The sequence below is a fragment of the Anopheles moucheti genome, chromosome 2, assembly GCF_943734755.1.
Source record: "Anopheles moucheti chromosome 2, idAnoMoucSN_F20_07, whole genome shotgun sequence".
NCBI lineage: Eukaryota > Metazoa > Arthropoda > Insecta > Diptera > Culicidae > Anopheles > Anopheles moucheti.
Window position 1 is genome coordinate 25592976 of NC_069140.1, and position 22860 is coordinate 25615835.

At 42.1% G+C, this 22860-nt stretch overlaps 1 protein-coding gene across 1 annotated transcript in view; it reads left to right on the top strand.

Moving 5' to 3' along the window:
• Positions 1-3434: 3434 nt before the first annotated feature.
• LOC128302013 (neuroligin-3) overlaps positions 3435-22860 on the top strand; it is a 56988-nt gene continuing 37562 nt past the window's right edge. The window contains exon 1 of the mRNA XM_053038727.1: positions 3435-3825. Within this exon, the coding sequence (XP_052894687.1) occupies positions 3593-3825 (233 nt within the window). The 5' untranslated portion in view covers positions 3435-3592. The remainder of the gene's footprint in view (positions 3826-22860) is intronic.

The following is a 22860-nucleotide window of genomic DNA, read 5'->3' on the forward strand; positions in this document are numbered from 1 at the left end:
AAATGGAATGCGCTTTGCATGAATGATGAAGTTTTAATGTGTGGAATATTGTTTGTTCATTTTATGCTAGTTATTTACGGTTGAACTCCTTAATTAATATTTAAAACATTTTTTGTCACTAGAAGTTTGTCGCACAAAACCTAACCGACTGTAACGGTGAAGAGATGAAATTTTGGAACAATAATCTGTAGCTAGAGTAGCGTTAGCTAGTTTTTTGTACAAACTACTTTCTAGTGCAAGTTTGCCATAAACTGTGTCATTTGTTTACACACAACAGGAGAATAAAAATCACGTAATGCTTTAGGGGAATTAATTGAATCAAACCCTCTCTAGAATGGGTAGAATGTTTCGTACTAAGCTTTTTTAACAAAACCTTGCCCAGCTTTTTTTTTATAACAAATACAGAAAGTGATAAGGATTCCTCAGTTCAGAAATCGACTTTGCCGATTCATATATAAAATAACGTTGTATCTACTGAATCTTTTGAGAAGAATCAATCATATGATTAATCAGTGATCGATCATATGATTCCTCACATACCCTTGTGGTGACCCTAAACGAGTCATGAATCATCAAAGATTTCGGATTTTCCGAAGATTCAACAGAATCTTAAATTCTCAAATCAAAGAGAATCGAGGATGGATGATTCGTTGGAACGTCATGAATCTCATGGTATTCATGAATCTTTGAGTATTCAAGCATCTTTAAATAATTATAATGCAGAGATCTCATGGTTATGTTCCAGTGCGAAAATGGCATAGCATCCAGCATTGCGCATAACTCGAGAAGTATCCATCGAACAAACGGATCTCGAAATTGTGACAGGAGTGTTGGACTACTTCATCGATTCCACATCCCCAAAACAATAGAACAATTTCTTGGTGGCTCCCTGGTGTGACCACTTTGGTTAGAAATATTGTAATGTCTTTCTTTTATTTCACGTAAAACGAGCTGGGACAAATATCTTATATATAATGTCATACAATTTATTGGAAATGAATGGCATAAATTTCAACCCATTGCGTAGTGGGCTTGATTGTTACATGCGTTTGTTAGCTGTCAACGGATAAAGGAATTACGTTCAATTTTCATTCGGTTTGGTCGTCCTGAATAACCGTAATAATCAGTTCCGACCATCGATTTATCAGGATATAAATAATATGCATACAACTAAATAAAAAATAATTTGTTTTTCATATAAAAACAAAGCTTTGCACCACAAATCAAATTTGCTCCAATCGTTTCATCCACCATCCGTTTTATCATGCTGTACACTTTTCACAAAGTTAAAACACATGTGAACCTTTTTGTCACCCTTTTCTACACGGACAAATTCGTACGCAATTGCTACAATGTAACGAACTTTTTTTTCTTTCTTTCTCTCTCCCTTACTTTCCAATCATTTCAGCATCATCGTACCCAGCCAGTAACGCTGACCGTTCGCACTAAAATATATACTCCGGAGAATGAAAAACCAGCAACCCAATTAAGTGCGAAATGAAAAAAAGGCTACAGCATCGGTACCAGCCCTGGCCAGAAAATCCCAGCGCAGAGACAAACGTTCGACCGAAGTCATCGATGCCGCACGATAGCCATCGTGGTCGCAGTAGTAGTAGCAGCGTAGCGCAAACAATCGTACAGTAAAGTCCGAGCCGTTTCTTCTGTGTGTGTGTGTGTGGGAGCAGAGGAGTTTGGGCTGAACAAACGTACGAACGGGAACCTGCCGGAGCACCAGCCATGGACGAACGATCATTAAGTATCACTGTTTATGACGGTCGAGACTGGTAAATGATACATACAAACGCGCTCAAACACACTTACACACACACACACACATGTACGGAGCGCTATGTTCGATGCGGTGCGTTCCTGCAATCAGTCCATGCCACTGACCCATGGGTTTCGGGGGGCACGGTGTGGAAGCGGCACGCATGCAGTGTACCGTGCGAGGTGCTTCGTTGTCTTTGTCACGGCAAAAAGAGTCGGTCGCTGCTTATCTGGTTGAATGTTGACAAAATGTTTTCCACCGTTGTGTCCGGCGAAAGACGGTTGCAAGATTATTGCCTGGCGATTTGTAGCAATTTCTTTGCCAGCGTAATGGGAATGGGCATCATGGCGTCAGATGAAAGGCTGGCCTGCGTGCTGAAGGTGCCCGGATGTGGTCGGTGAGCGTCGAGCGTGCGAATCAATACTCGGTCAAGCGCGGCGTAGTGGGTGCCCCCACAGGAAAACCTGGGATTCCTGCTATTAGGATCATCCGTTCAGTCACAAACTTTTCCCATTTTCCCCGGTTGCGGTCGAGCAATCATAACTCTCGGTGCTAATGAGACAGTGTGTGTGTGTGTTTGCGTGTGCGTGTGATGTTATTGTGTGCGGGTAAGGGCGTTTTCCGGCGACAGCGAAGGAAAAACAAACGGTGCATTTCCTAATGAACGGTGCTAACGGACGTTAACGCTATTGCGGTGCGGGACACAAACAAACCGCAATGGTGTAGCAAAAAAAAAAACCTCCCGGAATAGTTTTCTACGTGGGGCCAAGGTGAAGCGAAATCATCAACGATGGGCCAACCCAGTGTATCTGCGGGCCACAATCGCTGGCACTGCAATTAGTTCTAGTGCACCAATAACGGACGAGTCAATAAATTGCAGCCAATCGCTTCGATTTCGCCGGAAAAAAAGATGCACTCGAGCGGGCAATGTAAACGACCGCGCCGAGCGTCGGTGAGGTGAGGCAGCTGCAAAACGGTAGCGAAAAAGTGTTTTTTCGACGAGCATAAGTGGCGGCAAAGCGTGAATAAAAACGAGATTCGCGAATGGTAGTGAACGAAAACGATTTAAGTGTGCAAAGCATCGTCATAAAATGTTGTTTTTAATGGTGTGCACCGATGGTGGTGCCTAGTTTTTGCTGAGGTTTTCTCAAGATACTTCCCTACCTGCCGGGGGAGAAGGAAAAAAAACACACACAAACACAGCGCGGTGAATCGAGTGCAGTGCATATTCACTTCGAAACGTGAACGCCATTAGCGATCTAGTAGTCGGATAGAAACTTGAAGGGGAAAAAATCGTTGCAGCATCAAACACATTTTAACGTTCGTCTATCGTGGAAATAAAATTTAAAAAAAAATACCCCTCGACCACCGTTCGATAACACGCATACAATCGCTTCCGGAATGTTTATTCGTTTTATAAAGACACGTAAAGCGGGTAAACGTGCAAACATTAGCTCAAGTGCACAAACACTGCCACCGGTCGCTGCAATCGCTGCTGGATAATTGACACAGCAAACAGCCATCTCATGTTAGCTGAGAGTTGAATTAATGTTTTAACGATATAAAAAGGAAAGCAACAACAACAAAAAAACGAACAATACAGTGCGATAGTAATCGTTTAGCGAACCGATAAAGCAAACAAATAGGCGTCCAAATAGACGAATACGCTACTGACACCGTTTGCAGCAGGTCACCGTCCGATTGTACATAGTTTCGCAGTAGTCACGAGCATCAAACGTTCGTGAAGTGACGGCAAGCACAACTTATCGTAAATTGCACATACACACACAACACAACCACTTCGGCTAAGGGCTATCTGTGAAAATGGTGTTCGTGAAATTTCAATACTTCTGCATAATTTACTTTCTGCTGGTGCGCTTCCTGAACGGTGCCACGATGGATCTGTATAAAAATTCGCGCCTCGGCAACCGGATTGTGCAGACCCGGTACGGGCGTCTGCAGGGATTGGTGCTGCCATTGGACGGCTACAAATTTCTCAAACCCATCGAAGCGTTCCTTGGCGTACCGTACGCCACACCGCCAACTAAAATGAACAGGTACGTAAAGTGCCGCCCTGTTGCTAGCAAGGGTTTATAAAACACCATTACTTAATGCTTATTTTAATTAAGCTCATTGCTTTTAACGACACAACTTTACCAGGTTGGGAGCGAAGTACAGTAAATGAATTGACGAAGCGTACAAATGACCGGGCGTCTCCATTTGTTTTTATTCCATGCCTTAGAAAATGATTTATTATTGGAAAGAAACTTATTTCGTTAAAACTTAAAGACAGACTTCACTTCCTTTGTTCTTATGTTAAACTTTTTGTTTACAATTACATTTCTAAAATAATTATAACGTGTTTGAATGTTAACGAGTATGACAACTTTACCAAGTATTTTCCTCACTGGAGCCTGTAAGATGGTCGTGCATAATTAAAAAAAGCCTTTGGGAATTGGATCATTAATAAAATATATGCTATGTTATACGACACTATTTGATAATTTGTCAAGGTGTGATACCATGTATCTTGCCTAATGACAACTTGAAGCTTCTGTACAGTTTTGTTCCTCTTGCATAAATATTTAACATACTAAAGTTCTGGTGAAGCGACAAACTTGTATGATCGGATACTTTATGAAACGCTGCCAATTGACAAGGTCAAGAATGTATTTCAAATTTATTTTCTAAAATCTCGATGCATATTTAAGTATTAATGTATGTTAAAAAAGCTTGCTATGTAGTAATATGACAGGGAAATATAAATATATAACATTTATTTCCACATAATTACTACTTTGTCTTTACAGAACATCTCCAAATCCCAGATAAAACCGTGTGTTATGAAATGAGTAATCCAAATAAACACGGTGTACATCACACAATGTGTGGTAATCCTTAAATCACTCGAAATAAACCATCACCCTGCTAAAGTAAATTATATTATTGTTTATCAAAAAAATATATTGCAGTCCGTTTTGTTTTCGTTGTTGCTTTTACTTTCACACACGGCCTGCCGGCCTGCTGGCAATCTTTCATGAAACTGTCACTTTTATTTTCCCAAACTGTTATTAAATTAAACTAAGCCTCGTTTGCCTTCCCGACCAACAAAGCAGCGGTACTTTCATTTTGACATAGATTGAAAAGGGTTTTCGTTACAACGTTGATGCAGTTTTTTTTTTCGTTGTTTTGGTCCCCCTTTTTGTGTATCTTCATATTTTCAGCTTTACCATATTCTCTAGCAAATATTCCATGCTGTTTTTTGGGGGGAAGAAAGCTGTAGTGAGCGAGTTTATACGTTTTGTTTTATGTAAAGCCGGAACAAAAAGTGATAAATGATGTAATTTATCAATTAACACCATTCGCGGTTCCCCTTTTGCTTTTTTGGTGCTTCAAGTAGAAAAACTTGGTGGAAAGTAAAACGGCACAAAAAAGTGCACGAGCAAAGGCAAGAAAAAAAAGGCTTAGAGCAGGAACGTTTCATCGTTTCAGGCCCAATTTTTATGCAAAACTGACGCCTGCGACGGTAAGTCGATTTGGTGAGCATCGAATAGCGACGGGTTTAATTAAAACTTGTGCCGCTGAATTGCTGTCACATAAATTATCCATTGTATTTTGATTGTCAGTCGTACGAACATGGTGACGGAAGTTCGCACAATCGTGCTGGGCACTTGGTTAATCTACCACAGCATGCAGCATAGTGGGAGGTTTAAACAACTCCATTCATACCTGCAATTCGAGCTCGATTGATTGGGCTTTACAATATTAATTGATTCACAGGTAATGAAACGAGACAAAAAGGGTGCAAGAAACAAAAAACACTCCATCACACCGCTTCCATCACACGGCAGAATGTGAATATCACGCTTGGAAATGATAAGATCCATTTCATTCTCTGCATGGAAGCGCATCCAACCATTTTTGCTGTACAGACATAACACACGTCAGCAAACTTCCGATGAATTCATTAGGAAAGATAAACACCGTACCATTTCGTGCTAAACCACTCGCTTATCAATCGGAAATGTGAAAGCTAAACACAAGCTTAGCATGAGTTTAGCAAAAGTTAGTCAGAGATATGCCAACAGTTGCTCATTTTCCATTGTACCTTCTGTTCACCGTAAACGGTTGGAATGTAATTGCCGCAAAATATTTCCCATCTGTATATAACATAATAAAAAAGCGAGAAGAAGTAACAAAAAAAAACCCCTGACATACCGATCACTTTTCCCACCTTCGGTTACAGCTGTCAAGCATGTTGGAAATGTAATATTTAGCAAAAGTTTAATCCAATCAATGCAGTCACACTGCAGCTAATGTTTCCGAATACCACCGCTATAATCATATACCACTGTCAAGTGAATCTTTGCGGTAGGTGAAACATGGTTTCAGCACCATTTGTGAGAAACCCTCCCCTCCTCGAACACACTGATAACTTTGTTACAGTGGAAAAGCAATGGAAATCTTCGAAAGTTCGAAGTTCTAGTGCGCAACACACATACGTCAGCTTTCCCCAGGATGGCATGAGTGAAGGGCAATACTTTTTGCACGTGAAAACCCGGAAGCAAATCTATTTATAAACTTCTTGCCAAAGGGCAGAAGCTGATCCTTCATGGTGAGAGGGGAAGGTAAAAAGCTGCCGAACCGTTGTTCACATTGTGTTGTACAGATACGCACGGGTATGCTGTCTGGCTGAAACTTTCCCAAGCAGCTGGTTTGCTGTATCAATTCTGAATCGGATTGCTTTTTCACCCTCTGTATCGGGTGATATTGAAAAGTTGGGTGATAGGTTTTAAATTATGGACGGGAACCGGTGTGTCATTTCACACTTTGATGCAATTTTTCGATAAAAGTATTTCGTGTTTTTCCTCTATAATTTTATTACACTACTCTACAAGTACACCACAAAGAGTTTTTTGATTCGCATATTTCCATAGTCGTGCATTGTGAGAAGATATATTATTCCAACCCGATACAATGTCATCAAAACCAAACCCGAACCCAGAGCAAAACCCTAGAAATCGATAAAATATCACATAAAGTAGTTTGATTGACGATTTAGTACCCCATTTTCCGAACGGGAACCACGGCACAAAGAAGCGAAAAAAAAACCCACAAACAAAATTGGCAAACGCTCGAAGGGTGCCATGAAGCATGAAATAAAAATATGCCATGTAAAGTTGGGCCAGGAAAACTGCAAACCGCCAAACATCGATCGATTTGCATTCGCGTTTCCCGCACCTTCCGTCTCCGGGCACGCGCTAATCCCCCCTTCCTCTTACCAGTACCGCCCACCCACAGCACCGCGGATGGTGCCACTAATGCGAATCAATCGTAGCATTCCAAGGGTAGCATTGATAAAGCTAATGGAGCACGTTTCTTTTATTTGTCAAACGCACGAACATGGCATCGACATTTCGCACAACACGGGCCTTATTTTGACTTACCCTATGAATGCGAAACACTTTGTATCGGTCACGTTCGCTCACCTTGCGTGTACAAAAATCAGCGCATGGCAGCGTGCTTTTGTTTTGTTCCACTCTGTATTGATCTAAAACGCGTAACAGAAAAAAAAACATGGCAGATTTGGGGCGCGAGTCTGCACGGCGAGGACACTTTCAATTTTATGCTTGACGAATTGTCGCTTACGCAATGTGCTGATTGGCATTTATTACATCTGCACTCTACGTCGCTTTTTCCGTGAAATGAACTGTTCGTATACGGAGTACAGAGTAGTTCAAAAACAGTGCTTCCATGCTTTTCAAAAGTTAATCCAAAACCTGTAGGATGTAATCCGCTTCGTGGTTTTTCGCTTTGTAAATATATACTCAAACGAAAAGCCTTTTCTGGTGAATTCTACGAAACACCTTTCACGCAGGGACACTTTTGTGTAACTCTCGCACAAGGAGTCTATGATTTCATGGGCTAAAGAGCTTCAGTATTAACAACATATCTATTAAACAACCGAACAAATATCGAATCGATAAATTCAAGCTCGATACTGAAGGCTTTCTTTGGTTTGGTTCGCACCTATTAATCTACTGTTACTAATTGTTTCGGTGGATTTTGTGAAAAATTTACTTAAAAATATCTCGTAAAATTAAACTATGTCTTATAGAATTTTAAAGCAAGTAGTTTTGGAGCAAACATTTGTAAACATTTTTTTATTTATTGAATCGTCGAATGAAATTTCTGCCTCACTAATTGTTTCAGGAATGTATGTGAGATTATAGTGAAATGTAACCGAACGATAATGTTAAATGAGTTGCTTGCTATAATATGGATGCTTACTTATAATAATAATGGATTGCTTGCTAAAATTGTTGTTTGACATTTTATAGCAAACGGTAGTCGATGGACAAATTGAAATAATAGTTATTCCTTTATGCATATAAAGACCATGACTTTATAAACTCCCAAAAGGCTAATGTATCACTATACGATCACATTCAATGTTCTAAATCTTCCAGTTATGTTTTGTTAATCATCAAATAGAGGAATTTCTTGGACACTTTTTAACATTTTGACTTGTAGTTTTCCACAGCTCACATGATTTGCGTATAATTACGCTCACATGATTTGCAAGAAATTATTGTAAGCTTTCATTTTCAAAACCACATTGTTGAACACTAACTGGAAAATCAGTGTATCTTTTATACGCAAAATACCTTACACATGCACACAAAAAACACAAACATACACACAAACACAGCATACACAAACTAAAACTAGTTGAATCATATATCTGTAACTTGTGCTGGGAACAAAAAGAAAAGACAGATTGACAAAAAAAATCGTTTTTGTTCATGTTCATGACCACTAATTAGGATTATGTCTACGATGTTTTATGCGAAACAGCGAAATATCATTTAACAAAAGAACGGTCATAATTCGACGAAAACGTGGGTTTTCTTGTACTAGCTCATTATTACAAGGTGTCTATTTTTAGTGTCAACAATAGAAGTAGCAAGTGGGAAAAATTCTCAGAAAACAAATCAATTTCATCATGTTTAAGTGTGTTCAAATTTTCCTATCAACATAGAAAACAACCTCACACGAAAACTCCCATCGAATAAACTCATGCACAAGCATCTTGCGCATCCGGTAAAGGAAGTTGAACAACACTTCAATATTGTTCGCTTGACCATAAACAGTTTGTTGTTATCACTGTTCAGCTAACAAACAAACGAACAAACAAAAAAGTACATCATGCACTGTGAAGCGTAGCATGTCGTAAGGAGCAAAGTGTAGCAATTTCCCGTACGAACATTCCTCTCAGGCCAGCTGCAGCCGGCACCGTGTTCAGGTCTCAAATTATTTCCAATGTTTCCCCAAACGGCGACTCACAACTGGACGCGTGGCCATACCCACAGTACTGCACGTTTATGGGCCTCACGCTATTACCGAGGTCGTTCAGTGAAAAATCAGGCGCCTTACTTTCGCCCGTAATGGTTTGCCGGGGACCGATGCGCTTGTTACTCAATGCCGCACGGTTCACTTGGATTGCTTTGTTGTTTTTATTTTTATACAAATGTAGCACAAGGAAAAACTGACACTTTTGTGTGTGTGTGTTTTTTTTTCTTTCGAAGCATGTAACAAAACTAACCAACGTACCATCGCTATTATCAGCGCCTCCTATAGACAGCGTTCTACAATTTCGGTGGCAAAGCGAGGAAAACCGATTTGCTGCAAAATTACGCGAAGCGAGGGCAATAAAAAATATGAGGCATTTTTTATGCATCATTTCTTGCGCGAATATTATTCCGCAAACCACTTAGACAAGTTTTTCAATTTTCCTACCGATTGATTCTTCAATTTTCGGTAGTCTAGCCGGTAATTTCAGGAAAGTTGTTGAACGGTGTTGAACTACATTTGGCTGCTAAAATGTTAGACTTATCTTTATTCTTTTGATAAAACGAGAATTTTCCTTACCTTGCTTACCTTATCAATGTGCTGAAATAAAATGATAAGTTTCAGTAGGTTTATCAGATGTTTCCCTAACTGTTTCGATTGCAAAACAGACGAACGTGCCCGGTTACTTCATCCGAGCGCTTACATATGTTGATAACATCTTGCCTTTCTTAAGAACATGAAATCCATCCAAAACCAACTATCTCACGTTTGCTGTAAATTAACATAGAAAATTGAATCCAATGATGGTGTATACAGAATGTACCCAAATATTGATTATACATAATAAACTCGATCACACAAAAAAAGAATGACGAAACTCAAAACGAATCTTAGAAAGCACACAACGGACCGTCGACGGACCGGCCAAGCAGTCCTCGCTAGTTCCTCGGCTGTTGGTAGCGCGGTCAAACCACAGAGCCGTTCGAATGCCGCCTATTTCATCGACCGTGAAGCACTCTTAATAGCGATGGCGCCAATGGCTATCGGCAATCACACGAACGAAAGTGGCACTAGTAAGCCCCAAGTTTCACCAAATACTCACACAACCACTCACACACACACACACATACACTGACATCTAAATGGGCAACATTCGGCAACCAAACAAAGGAAACGGAAAGCACGAGAAAGCTAAAGGCTTTTAGCTGGAAAAGCTCACCGAGGCTTACAGGCGTGGAAAAACAGAACCACTGTAAATGGTAAACATTGCCGGGCACAGCGCCCTGGGTGAATGGTGTTTCGACGCGACGAAAAAGCATTTAGCCTAGTAATGGTGTAGCCCGTACCCCAGCATCGACACAAACTGGTACTGCTGCTGTCAGTTTGGTGATGGGAAGGCAGTTATTTCCCTTGGGGTGGTTTCAATGAAGCAATTTTTCATTTCATTCTACGTCCGTGCAATTTCTTCCGTCAATAGCTGTAACCAATACTGCTGCGGAAAGAAGATGGACCATGACGGCACAAGGTCAGCGGCAGCTTTGCTGTGCTCTGTGCTGTGACAAATGGTAGAGCGGGATCATTAATTTTAAGGAATCAAAACAAGCGATTGGGAGGAAAAAATATTTAAACCTCATAGTTTTTATTATTTAAAGAATATTTTGTATACGAGCACATATAGTGAAACTATTGAATTTGAAGAAAAGCAAATGAAAAAAGTGAATTTTTTAAAACTAATGGAGACGCAAGGTCTTTCAGGAAAGCTTTTTTATGAATATGATTTTTACTCCACAATGCAATTGTTGATCATATGTGTATTATATATGTATTCCTATTGTTCAACTATTGTTCAACTATTGTTCACAACAATAGTTGTGAAACTATTGCTCACAGCAATAATTGTGAAATTATTGCTCAAATTTCCAAAAACTAATGGAGACGCATGGTCTTTCACGAAAGCTTTCTATGTGTATGAGATTTCCTGCTCCAAAATGCATTTGTTGTCCATAAGTGGGTTGTTTATTCATTTCTATTGTTCCTCTATTGTTCAACTATTGTTCATAACAATAGTTGTGAAACTATTGCTCAAATTTTTAAAAACTAATGGAGACGCATGGTCTTTCACGAAAGCTTTTTTATGTGTATGATTTTTTCTGCTCCACAATGCATTTGTTGTCCATATGCGTGATGTATATTCAATTCAAGTCTGTGATCTAAGATAAAATGGTCTTTCAGGTTGTATCTTCAAACACGACAAATCTCCATCGTCTACTGGCCAAAACAAGCTTCATGTCAGAGCTAGAACTTTGCAGCACCGGCGAATGTCTAATGAAAATCTTCCATTATGACTAGCTTTGTTCCCTTCGGATGAACCAAACATACGGCGTCATTTAAAGAGGAAACATTTTGAACTCAATCTCTCTCAACTGAGACGTGAGAGTGTTTCTCAACTTACTGTGTTTGTTAGTTAAACACTCACAAAAGCAACGTAATGATAGCATTTTGGGAACTTGTTTAAACAACGTCTAATTGTGCTTTTGTGTGAGTTGTTACTTCTAACGAGCTTCTCGACTGGAGAGATGGTTCAATATCGAGTTTAAGCATCGAAAAGAAACTCTAACTGGAATTTTAAGCATCGTTTTGTTTCTTTTAAAGTTAACTCTTAAATTTAATAAAATGTTTAATTGTTTAGACATTTTACCAACGAACTACATTTTTAAAGTATTCGGTTTTGTTACCAAAAAAAAACTATTTTAAAACGCTCCCAATTCCCAACGCTTCAATGATTGTGTACTACATAATTGAAAAAAAACCAACAATTTTGCAAAAGTTGTAAAGGATTCCATTCGCGAGCGGTTCAAAGCACATTTCTTTACAAAATCCTAGACAATGCCCATGCATTATTAAAATATTCACGAACAAGCACCGGCACCGCTCGGCAAATAAAGTTCACTAACTCAATTTTTTCCTCCTTCTCTCCACGTTCGCTTCCAGGTATGTGGAAAATCAAACAAAATCCGCCTGTTGGAAAGGTAAAAAGTGCAGCTTCAGGGGGAAACGGCGTCAAATCTACGGAAAACGGTCTGACGGTAAACTTTTTTTCCCCTCATATTCAATCTGCAGCGAACCTACGTGACGAGCCCTGGCGGTAATCGAAAACTTGACGCATTGAAAGTTTGCGTGTGTGTGTGTGTGTGTTTGCTTCCCTTCCATTTTGAGTGGCTTCTGGGATCTGTCAATCCCATCGAGTCGGTTGCAATCGATTTGGAGCGGGTTTCAGTGAACCGGTAAAAGTTGAGTGGTTTGGATGAGTGGAACGAATTTTTCCAATGAAGTTATTTGACTCTAGCCTTAAGTCAGGTTGATGTGCTGAGGCCGGTTTGTGGATTTTTCATCCTATTCTTCGTGCAGCAGAACCATCAAAACTTTTTTCGTTTAGAACAGTTTAGCAATGTTTGTACCATTCAGCAGCTTTTGTTCTCAGCGCCTGAAGGGCTGCAGCAAATTGAGTTTTATCTTGTAACTATAACACACTTGGGAAATTATTAGCCTGTTTGCTGAACATGTACGGTTTACTTTACTTGTTCGAATACTCGGAAAGTTACTTCAATTTTCCAACAAGTTTCTTACATTGAGGACAATAGTTAAAGCTCAGATATTTCACCGTTCTAAAGTTAAACGAATCGTTTTGTAGCCGTAAATCTTTAAGACGTTATGATGAACTGATTTACACGAAATTGCTTGAAGTGAAAATAATAAAAAATACAGCTTAAATACAGAAATATGCTCTTCACAGCACTACAGGAACCGTAAGGCAGCAAATAAACTCTTCCCAAAATATAAACATAATTTTGACAACCATAATTGAATTAATAATTTAACTTACAATAAATTTCACTACAACAAACAAAGCATACATAGAAATTAAATTTCATCCTTTGAAGTTTTAATGGGATATCTCTGTGCTGTGACAAATGGAAGTGCGGGACCATTAATTTTATGAAATCAAAACAAGCGTTTTGAGGAAAAATATTTAAACCTCATAGTTTTTAATATATAAAGAATATTTTGTATAAAACTGCATGAGCACATATATTGAAACTATTTAAATTTGACAAAAAAGGAAATGAAAAAAGTGAAACTTTTTAAAAACTAATGGAGACGCATGGTCTTTCACGAAAGCTTTTTTATGAAATGATTTTTATTCCACAATGCATTTGTTGATCGTATATGTATTTCTGTTGTTCAAATATTGTTAACAGCAATAGTTGTGAAACTATTGCTCACAGCAATAATTGTGAAACTGTTGCTCAAATTTCCAAAAATTAATGGAGACGCATGGTCTTTCACCAAAGTTTTCTATGTGTATGAGATTTCCTGCTCCACAATGCATCTTTACCAATCCAATGCATAATTATAAAGCCATTTTTGCCCTAACTTAAGGAACTCCGTATGAAGTATCAATACTAAAGAAAGCAACAGCTCAAACAAGAATATGTTATCCCACCGTACAGTTTCGATTCGAGTCACTCCCGACATCGAAGAACAATTACTTATGGCTTCATTTACATGACTATCTTGAAATAATTCCACTCTAAAAGGATGCGAAACAACCCAACATGCTAATCACACTCCCCACGGAGCGTTCATTGATCCGGGTTTATCAATTCACCTTCTTATCTGGCGCGTCTCGCCAGTGTGTTTGCCGCTACCCGCAAGCACGATTAAACAGAACAGCAACTATTATAAGCATGAGTACGTCCTGAAGTATCTACCCAAACTTCAACCCCCAGCACCCGGCGAACGTTGCCAAACGAGCCGAAACTGTCTCGCAGTGGTTCAAAACATAATTAACGTCATGTTTGCACATAAATTAGGACTACTGTGAGCGTGTTTGTAAACATGGCACATAGCTTGGAACAATCATCCATCCACGTTTTCCTCACACCAAAATCCCCTTTATTCCACCCCTGCTACCCTGGGGGAAGCTTTTGGGCCAGGAGACGTGGAAAGTGTCGATAATGTTTCGTGTTGGGTAAGGACACGCTGGACTGTAAAATAAATTACCATCGGAATCGAACTTCTCAGCATTGTCGATAAATCTCAACCGGCAGTGGGACTTTGCTGCGAGGCAAAACATACACACAACAGGCACAGGCACACTGGCCGGTACGGCTGTTTGAAGCGCAACCCGCCCTAAAACCGTAACCACTGTGGCAGGGGCGTAATAAGCCACCGACCGAGCGTAGTGTGTGCGAGTCGTAACGAGCGAACGCCCAAATGATTTCATTCGGAGATACTGTAGAATTAGCAATTATACAGTCAATCCGGGGAACTCCTGCCTCGAAGGTTCCGAATATCGAATCAGACCGAGATTCCGCAAAACCCCACCATTCCAAACTACCATAGCATGAACACACATGAACACGACCCACGGCACAGAAACCCGTGCTAACTTCTAATGTCTGCTACCTCGAATATAATGGCATCGGTATGTAAATGCTGCCTCGCGCTTTACTACTATCGCTTCGAAAGCGCTAACCACCTTCCCCCGCCGTCCGCCATCTTACTGCTTGCTCCGCTTCATTCCACTCCACTTCACTTCACCTTCCAATGCCCCACCTCCACACCGCAGTCCAAAAGTGGCCAATCCGCGGGTACGGTTTTGCGGGCGGGATATGTCGAAAATTATCGCCCCTGTTAAGCAGTGTGACACGCAATCTCCCATTGAGCTGGTGCCAGGTCCAGGGCACGAGACTGCTCGAGAAAAGGTCGTGGTCGTTTTCGATTTATCAGAGGGTAGACACCCTGCGCCACACTAATGTACGATTGCTACGTGATAGCATCTTTCGCAGGACCCGGTGCGCTGGCACAGTTTTGCGTGAACCCATTTTCACGTATTCACGTCCCAAATGGTTCGCCGGATTATTGCCAGGCCCGTACGGATGCACGCACCACGCACCAGGCTGGCGTTAATTTTGGGGAAATAAATTAAAGTTTAATAATCGTACAGCGAGCTAGCGCGAAGGGTTGCACAGGAAACTGCTGCCGATCGTGAAATGTAATGGAACACATTCCGTGTTGTTTACTGTACGGGTAATGGGGGGGAATTTACCACACCAGTATGAGGCAACGAAAAGCTGTTTGAAGACATTTTTTTCTTTGTTTTTTTATGAAAATTTTGTAAAATTTAGGAATGCTGTTTTAATAAACAGTTCTTTTTAAAAAACATTATATTTTGAGATAGGCCAGATCGGTTATATTGAGCGGCTATTCTCATACGCCATCTAAGACGTGGACTTTGTCCTAAAACAGACGAAACCCTCTTGGGCATTTTCAAGAAGAAAATGCTCAAAAGGATTTTTGGCTCAGTTTATGTGGAAGGACAATAGAGGAGCCACTATCATAACGAACTCTATCGAGCTGTACAATAAACTCACGATCTACAGCGAACTATACTCACCTGACTCCGGTGGGTTGGTCATGTCATGAGAATGATTCCGGACGACCCAATCTGTAATTTTCCTTTAGATGGTCCAATTGGACAGCGGAAGCGTGAGACACCCAATTGGTGGCGGTGACACAAAAGGACCGATCCAAAATCCCACCCGAATTTAATCACCCGTAGGCAGGACTGACTATCCAGCTACGCATATTTAAAAACAACGTCAAAGAAATTCAGAAATTCAGGTTGTGCCGTTAAAGCACTACAGTGTTGACCTCGTACACCCGGGATAAGGTGCCCTTTCACTGTTTGAAAGAAGGAGGTTCCTCCAAACTGATGTGAATTGTACTTTACATCAAGATTCCAATAAATTTAACCAATTCGACCAGGTCGTTCTTTATGATTAGGGAAAGAGCACTACATTATAAACGTGAAATATTATATTTTATTTTACTGAAGCACTTTCACAAAACTGACGCGTAAACAATGCGATAAATACTATTTTAAAATTAAACCTTGCGCGGAACCATTATGCTAAACGTACGGCGAAACGTTCCACTTCATTAGTGGATGCACTCCGGAGCAAGCTTTCGGTCCTGGTAATACCATTGTGCAGGGTACCGCAGCTGAATGTAATATGGCTTGTAGTAATGAGAAATGTATACCATTCAGCATCGTAATGTCGGTGCTGTATTGCTTTTTGTTCTCAAAAGGAAGCAAAAAAAAAGTACAAGCAGGGCATCATCTCCTTTCACTAATTAATCCACCACACATGAGGCAGCAAATTTTTGTTTACATCCCATCCAGGCAAGGTGTTAGCCTTGGTAATTTGTGCCAAACCAAACGAAACAAAAAAAAACAGCGACAAAATAAGGCAACAGCAACAAAAAAGGCACCATCTTCTGTGCATGGACCGCTTCACATATTGCAGCCAGATGGCACACGAAACAAAAGATGCACTCGCCCCGTGCATCTGACGCACCACCGAGCAGAACCGGCGCTGATGGGATGCATTTTGGTTGCAGCATGTTTTTATCTTATTCCTGTTTGTTTGTTTGTAGCGACGTGAAGGGGCAAAAATGACAAAACAAAAGCATTCGTCCAAATGAATGGAAAGTTTGCGGTGCATCAGATCCCGCAGGCACAAAAGCGCCCCGAAAGCCACGGCTGGATGGGATGCATTCAGGGTGGGCTCACTCCGTACGAGTGCGGGAAATATGTGAAAAGAACTGACTGGAGTGTGTGTGTGTGTGTGTGTGTGTGTGGGGGGGGGGGGGGGGTGAGCAACGCAGCAAGAAGAAATAGTGAAATTCCTGTATTGCGGAACAACCAAACAGAGTTTCCATCACGGTTAGTCGGCGTTGCTATAGAAACGAGGTCATCAGCTAGCTGGCAGCAGGATGGTTGGGGCGGCACTGGGAAGTTGCTAACCTTGAATGAATTGGAGCGCGGACCAAACTGGGCGAATCGTGGGATGCTCCAGATACTGCATTCCCCTTTGGGCAAGCGCTTAAAGCACATTTTTAAGGATGCTGTGTGTGCTTTTTTATGTTGATGCTTGGCGTACGTTTGGAATGCTCTTGACACTGCACTGAACAGGGCGAAATTGACAGGTCGCTCTGGAAATTCCGAGAATTTTGAAAAAAGCGCGTGGTAAGAAAACGAGCAAAGTGTGGAATAATCTATTGAACTTACGTTCCATTCGTGTTTCTTGCAAGATAGCAGCCTGTTCCACACACCTTTTCTCGCACGGCAGAACGTGCATACGGGCAGGTGTTCGTCTAATCGACACATGACATTCACCAGCAAATGTTTTCAAATTCAACACGAGCAATAAACGTAACATGATTGAATGCTGCTGTAAAGAGAGTGGAGATAAACGTTAAAGAGTGTGATTTGTTTGCAAAACAAATACACATCGTCACCAGGACTTTAATAGCTTTGGTAAGCTTTGGCGAAATATTGTCCTTTCTTTAAGGCACACACACCGACACTCCACCCGGTGTGCGTCTGTGGAAAACGTGACTTTTACGGTTCTGTAAGTGTGTCTAATGAAAATTTATTCCAAACGTGAAGAAATTTTAATGCTTTCGCTGGAAGAAAAATCCCACTCCGTGTGCGACGTTGCTTTCTGCCGGTGGAGGCGATAAACACCGGAGCCCATCTTCCTATTTACGTTTTCATAACGTGTGAACCGCAAGTCTCATATCCGGGCCGGCTCACGCTTGCCGAGCGACCGTGTCCGTCGTCAAGACGCGCCTGGACGTGATTTTGTCCCGGCACGTGCCCAACCGAACTCTTTCGGCCCCGAAAAAGGTAGCCATGTTTTTCCTTATCATTCATCTCGCCCTCTTTCGCTCTTTTCAGCGGTTGGGCGGTAGTTCTGCCGATTAGATCAGGGAAATTGGGACCAAAACCCCCACCCCCCAACCATGTGCGTCTGTCCGAACCGAAAATAAATCGCCGTTGACCTTTACGTCGTGCTCGTGGTGGGTGAGTTTGCTATCCTCCGGCTGGTGGAAACAGCGTAACCAATGATTACGCCGGTGCGAGGAGAGAAAAAGTTCACAACAGAAATAAAGAAAACTCGCACGTACGCGTCGAATCACGCTAGGCAAACTGTTGAAAGTTGAATCTAGGTTTGGCGAAATACGGGCGAAAGTGCGGATCAATTATGGAACCACACAACGTTTGATGGGTCCCGGGTGGCCACCGCGAAACCAATGAATCTGTCCAGGCGCACCGATCCGTCGGCCCACGATAGCCGTCAAACGTGGAACGCCAAGTCGTTACGGGGCTTGGCGTATGCATATCGTGATACCAGCTCCAATATCCATTGCCGTGGTAAAACGGTCGACGATGCCGCAGTATCATGTGTCTGATTTTGCATTCCGCACACACACCGAACGCCGCCGTTATTGAACTGCGGAGCGACTATCGGCCGACTGGACTCCTGGTCTGGGCGAAATCACCAAGAGGATTCCATTCAATTGTGCTAAATGCTGGCCACACATTTCATCGTACGCAGCAACGAAACCGTTCCCGCACGGGCAAATCCAGTCCAATGAATGGCAATGGATGGGCATTTGGTGCCGTTGCTGTTGTTCGCTGTTGAAAACAGTTTTGATATCTGGAATTCATTTCAATACACAATTTGCAATTCGTAGAAGCGTACATGATCGAGGGTGTTTTTTTTTCTTGTTTTGTTACCCTTTTGGTTGCACGCTGGCTCGAATCACCGTATGATAGGACAACATTTCAATGTCTTTTGCACTTGACAAGATATTGATGGAATTGTAACGAATTTTGCGCAGCGCCCATTCTTCATCTTCACACACAATTTAATCATGAATGTTCCTAGTAATATGCTTCAACTGACAGTTGGAACACCGGTGGTTGCAGCATTTCGTTCACTTTCCCGTTAAGCCATCATCTCTGGCAATTGGAAGCCATCGGCGCTTAGAACAGTCGACAGCACCCAGTCGCTTCTAATTTATTCGTCGTCAGGAGTTTTGTGGCACGGGAGAAAAATATTATGTGTGCGCACATAAGCGTGAAAATGCTGCTCTTTCGTTTGCCATTGGCATCGTAATCAAGACCCCCCCCCCCCCCCCCCTCCCCCTTTTCGGGCCCACTACACCCTGCTGCCGCGTTGGTTTCCGTGGCAAAGTGTCAGAAGTGTCATCCCGGTTACCATCTAACGGGTTATCTTCTCCTTCGTTAAACCTCGGAATGCTAACGCACAATGCAACTTGAGCTTGACGATGTGAGTGGGTGCCTGCTTTTTTTTCTGCCTGGCTCTTCTTCGCCTATCAAAGCTCCTCCACGGGTGGGGGGGGCGGTGGGTTAGCTAACTCCAAAGTTCAACAGTGGTGCGCATACATTTTCTGATACCATCACCAAGCCAGCCGACAGCAAAAGTATCACCACTGCGGTGCGATGTAATGTGAGCGTTCGCTAGTCTCGCGGCGATGTACATAACTTGACGATGGTGGTACTACTATTACTCCAGATTACATCCACACACACACACGCACACGCACCCGTCCGACATGTGGGTGACATGTGACCGTTTTACATTGCGAGCCCACCATTCAGGGAAGCCCACCCGATTTGGCGTGGTTTGATCTTGCTGTTGCGCTGTTGCGCGACACAACACTCCACTGCGCGGAGCAGCACTCACCCGCATGGAGTTGATGAACTAACCAGCTACCAGGTCGGTGGGAAAATAATGATGGTTTTCGGTGAATCCCATTCACCAAATCGCTCTTCACCACGGTGCGGCATGCTGGTGACGCTGGTAGTGTTTCGATGAATGTTTGATAAGCCCTGGGACATGTGGAGGGTCGGCACCCTAATGAGGTTTACAGCGCTGTCACATCAAGCCGTGGCCGCAACGGTAATGGGTGTCTAGTTAATGAAGCCAAGCCTCTTTGTGTGGTGGTCTTGGTAATACTGATCAATGATAAAGGATCGCGCAATGGATCGGATGGGAACATTAAGGAACATTATGTGTCTTTGATGTGTTTATGAACTCAGGACATTAAATGAAATTTGATGAGTACACTCTTAGCTATTTTACAAGAAATAGTAAAACAGATTTTGCAACTATCTTAGGCATGCAGTACATCAGAAATTCCAGCACACAATATTCATCCGATTAGTGCAATCTGTAGTTGTATCTGTGAATTTCTGGATAATTTCCCATCACGCAACACCTGCTACTGATGAAGCTAATCATTATAGTGTTAGCGGGTTAGCGGCATCCCGATTTTCCCCAACACAAGTCCGTTCCCGAACCATCCTCAGTCGAGGAAAAAAAGGCTCGGCAAAGAGTTAACTTGCTAAAACTAGACCTGCTATTGGATAGCAGCCCCAACCTCACGTACATTCAGCTTTCGCCTGCGGAACGGGCCGTACTAATGAAATACGCAGCTGGTTGGATAAGCATTACAAGGGTGTTGTTGTGCTAAAGTTTAAATTTTCAAACGAAAGAACATTGTGCAGTGTGCGCACGTGTCGGATCAGCCGCTCTTGAAGCTTCCCGGGGCTAGAGTTACCGTTTGCGTGGATGTAGCTGAGCTTCCTGGCCAACAAAGCGGGCCTGCCAACGAAAACGGGGGGGGAAATATATTTGATCTTTTACGCTGGTCGTTGCAAAAACGGGGTGCAAAAACAACTGTAACAGACACCACATACACGCGCACACACCGTGCTCGTACATCATGGTAAATGTTGCACCTGGGTACAATATTTTTAGATGAGTTCCGGGACCAGGCCTACGACCTAGACAAAACGCAGAGCTTCACCATCCGACCGATGATTACGAAGCCGGAACAAATTTAGGTGAGAAAAGAGGTTTTTATCCGCTCCTGTCCCGCTGCAAAGGATTACCATGCAAGGACGAACCACGAACACGCACGGGGTTGGGTGGGAAATATGCTATCATTTCGACCTTCTTTTTTGCACCTACCAGAAGCCGGGTGAAAATTATGCTTAATCGCTGTTGTTCACGTGTTCACTAATATGCAAACGGTTGGACGCTGGTGCCGGTTCGCTGACGCTGTTATTAATCGCTGCTTAAAAACTAACCACTTGCACCACACGGCAAGCCGCTTTGCTGGGGATGAGTGGACATTACGAGGATGCTTTTTTTTAACAAGCATACGACATACAGCTCCCGCCTATTTGGGTCGGGCTAATCCAAAGATATGATATTTACAGAAAGCGGCAAAATACACCTTATTCGTTCTCTGGGATTTTTCCTACCATTTTTTTGGCACGGTAAGTTGCTGACGAGTTAAACCTCTCCACTGACGTCCACTACGCCATTCAGGCAAAAAAGGTGTACGTACCAAAAACCGAAGTTTACTTTGCAAAGCATCACATTCCAGATGGACGGGGGTTCTTGTCTTTTTTCCGTACCTTCGCTTTTGCTAATTGAAATGAAAGCCCGATGTGTGGCCAGGCAAGGGAAAGGATTTGCCTGTGGGTAAGAAAAGTGTTACGTGCATCAGAATGTTTGGCTGCAAAATGTAAATTTAGGCGGAATGGTGCAAATCGATAAGACCGAGGGATTAAGTCACCATCCGAACAATACGGATCACGGATTGACTTCCCATATGGTTGCCCGAAAGGCTAAAGGGGAATAGGGAAACGGAGCCAGCACACCAACGGAGCAGCGAAATTTCCCGCTTCGAAATGGTCCTTAATCCAGCAGCGTTTTTAGCTCTGCTGCGTGTGCGTGGAGAAAGTTTTGCCCCAAAAGCTTTGCTAAAACGTTTCAGTTTGTTTTCGGGGGTGGCTTTTCGAAATTTGGGTAATGCTTTTCGAATACTTTCACCGCAAAACATGGTTCAATACATTTCCGATTGTGTACGTTGTCTACGCGGTAAGCGAAGAGCAGATGTTATGCTTTAGCAGAAGCACGAAGTAGCAAAACCCATTTAAAAATTTTGAATCTGTGGAAGAATGTTTTTAAGTACTTACTTACTTTTCAGGCTTCACAAACATTGTGGAGACTCCGCTTGCTCTGCTTTCAGTCAAAAATCCTATTCTTCCGAGAGCACGTACGCCATTACTCCATCTTAATTTAGGCGAAATTGCGCCACCTCTTCTTCATGTGTACGACCTAAACGGACTTTATGGGCTGATTCGAGCGGTGTCACTTTCATGACATGACTTGCCCAAGCATGACAGATACGATACACGATCGAGAGTTTATCGTAAAGAGTGTCATTTTTTTCGGAGGCCCAAATGGGACCAAAACCATTCTAAAAATCTTTCTCTCAAGCTACTTTGTGACTAAGTGTCTATCGGAACTGTATTTAACTGTATAGTTTTATTTACTCCCATTTTCGAATGTTTTGTCAGGTGTTTTCAGAGAAGTATTTTTCTCAACCTGGGAGCAGAATTAGCAAAAAAACGGTTGACTGCCAGCTCCCTCCGTAACCTTTAGCCCAAGGTAGATGAAATTTTAAACGACTGAAAGGCCTATCTAATATACTTTAGACAGTCGAAGTCTGAATAGAAGAAACGATTGTTTGAAGGTCGCAGATTAGACAACAGACAAAACAGGATACATCCTTGAACACAAAAATAATTAAAATAAGAAGGAGGGCCTGTTCGTCACTACTAGGATTATTCAGTATTTGTTAGCAGAACCGCTGAAGATGCTACTATCAATTTTGTGTTTACCTCTTTAGTCTTCAACCCGGAGTTTTCTAGCCATCTGATCGATCCTCTGTTGAGCATCCGTTAGGTAGAAGATACATTAACCAATGATGTGTATGTCAGC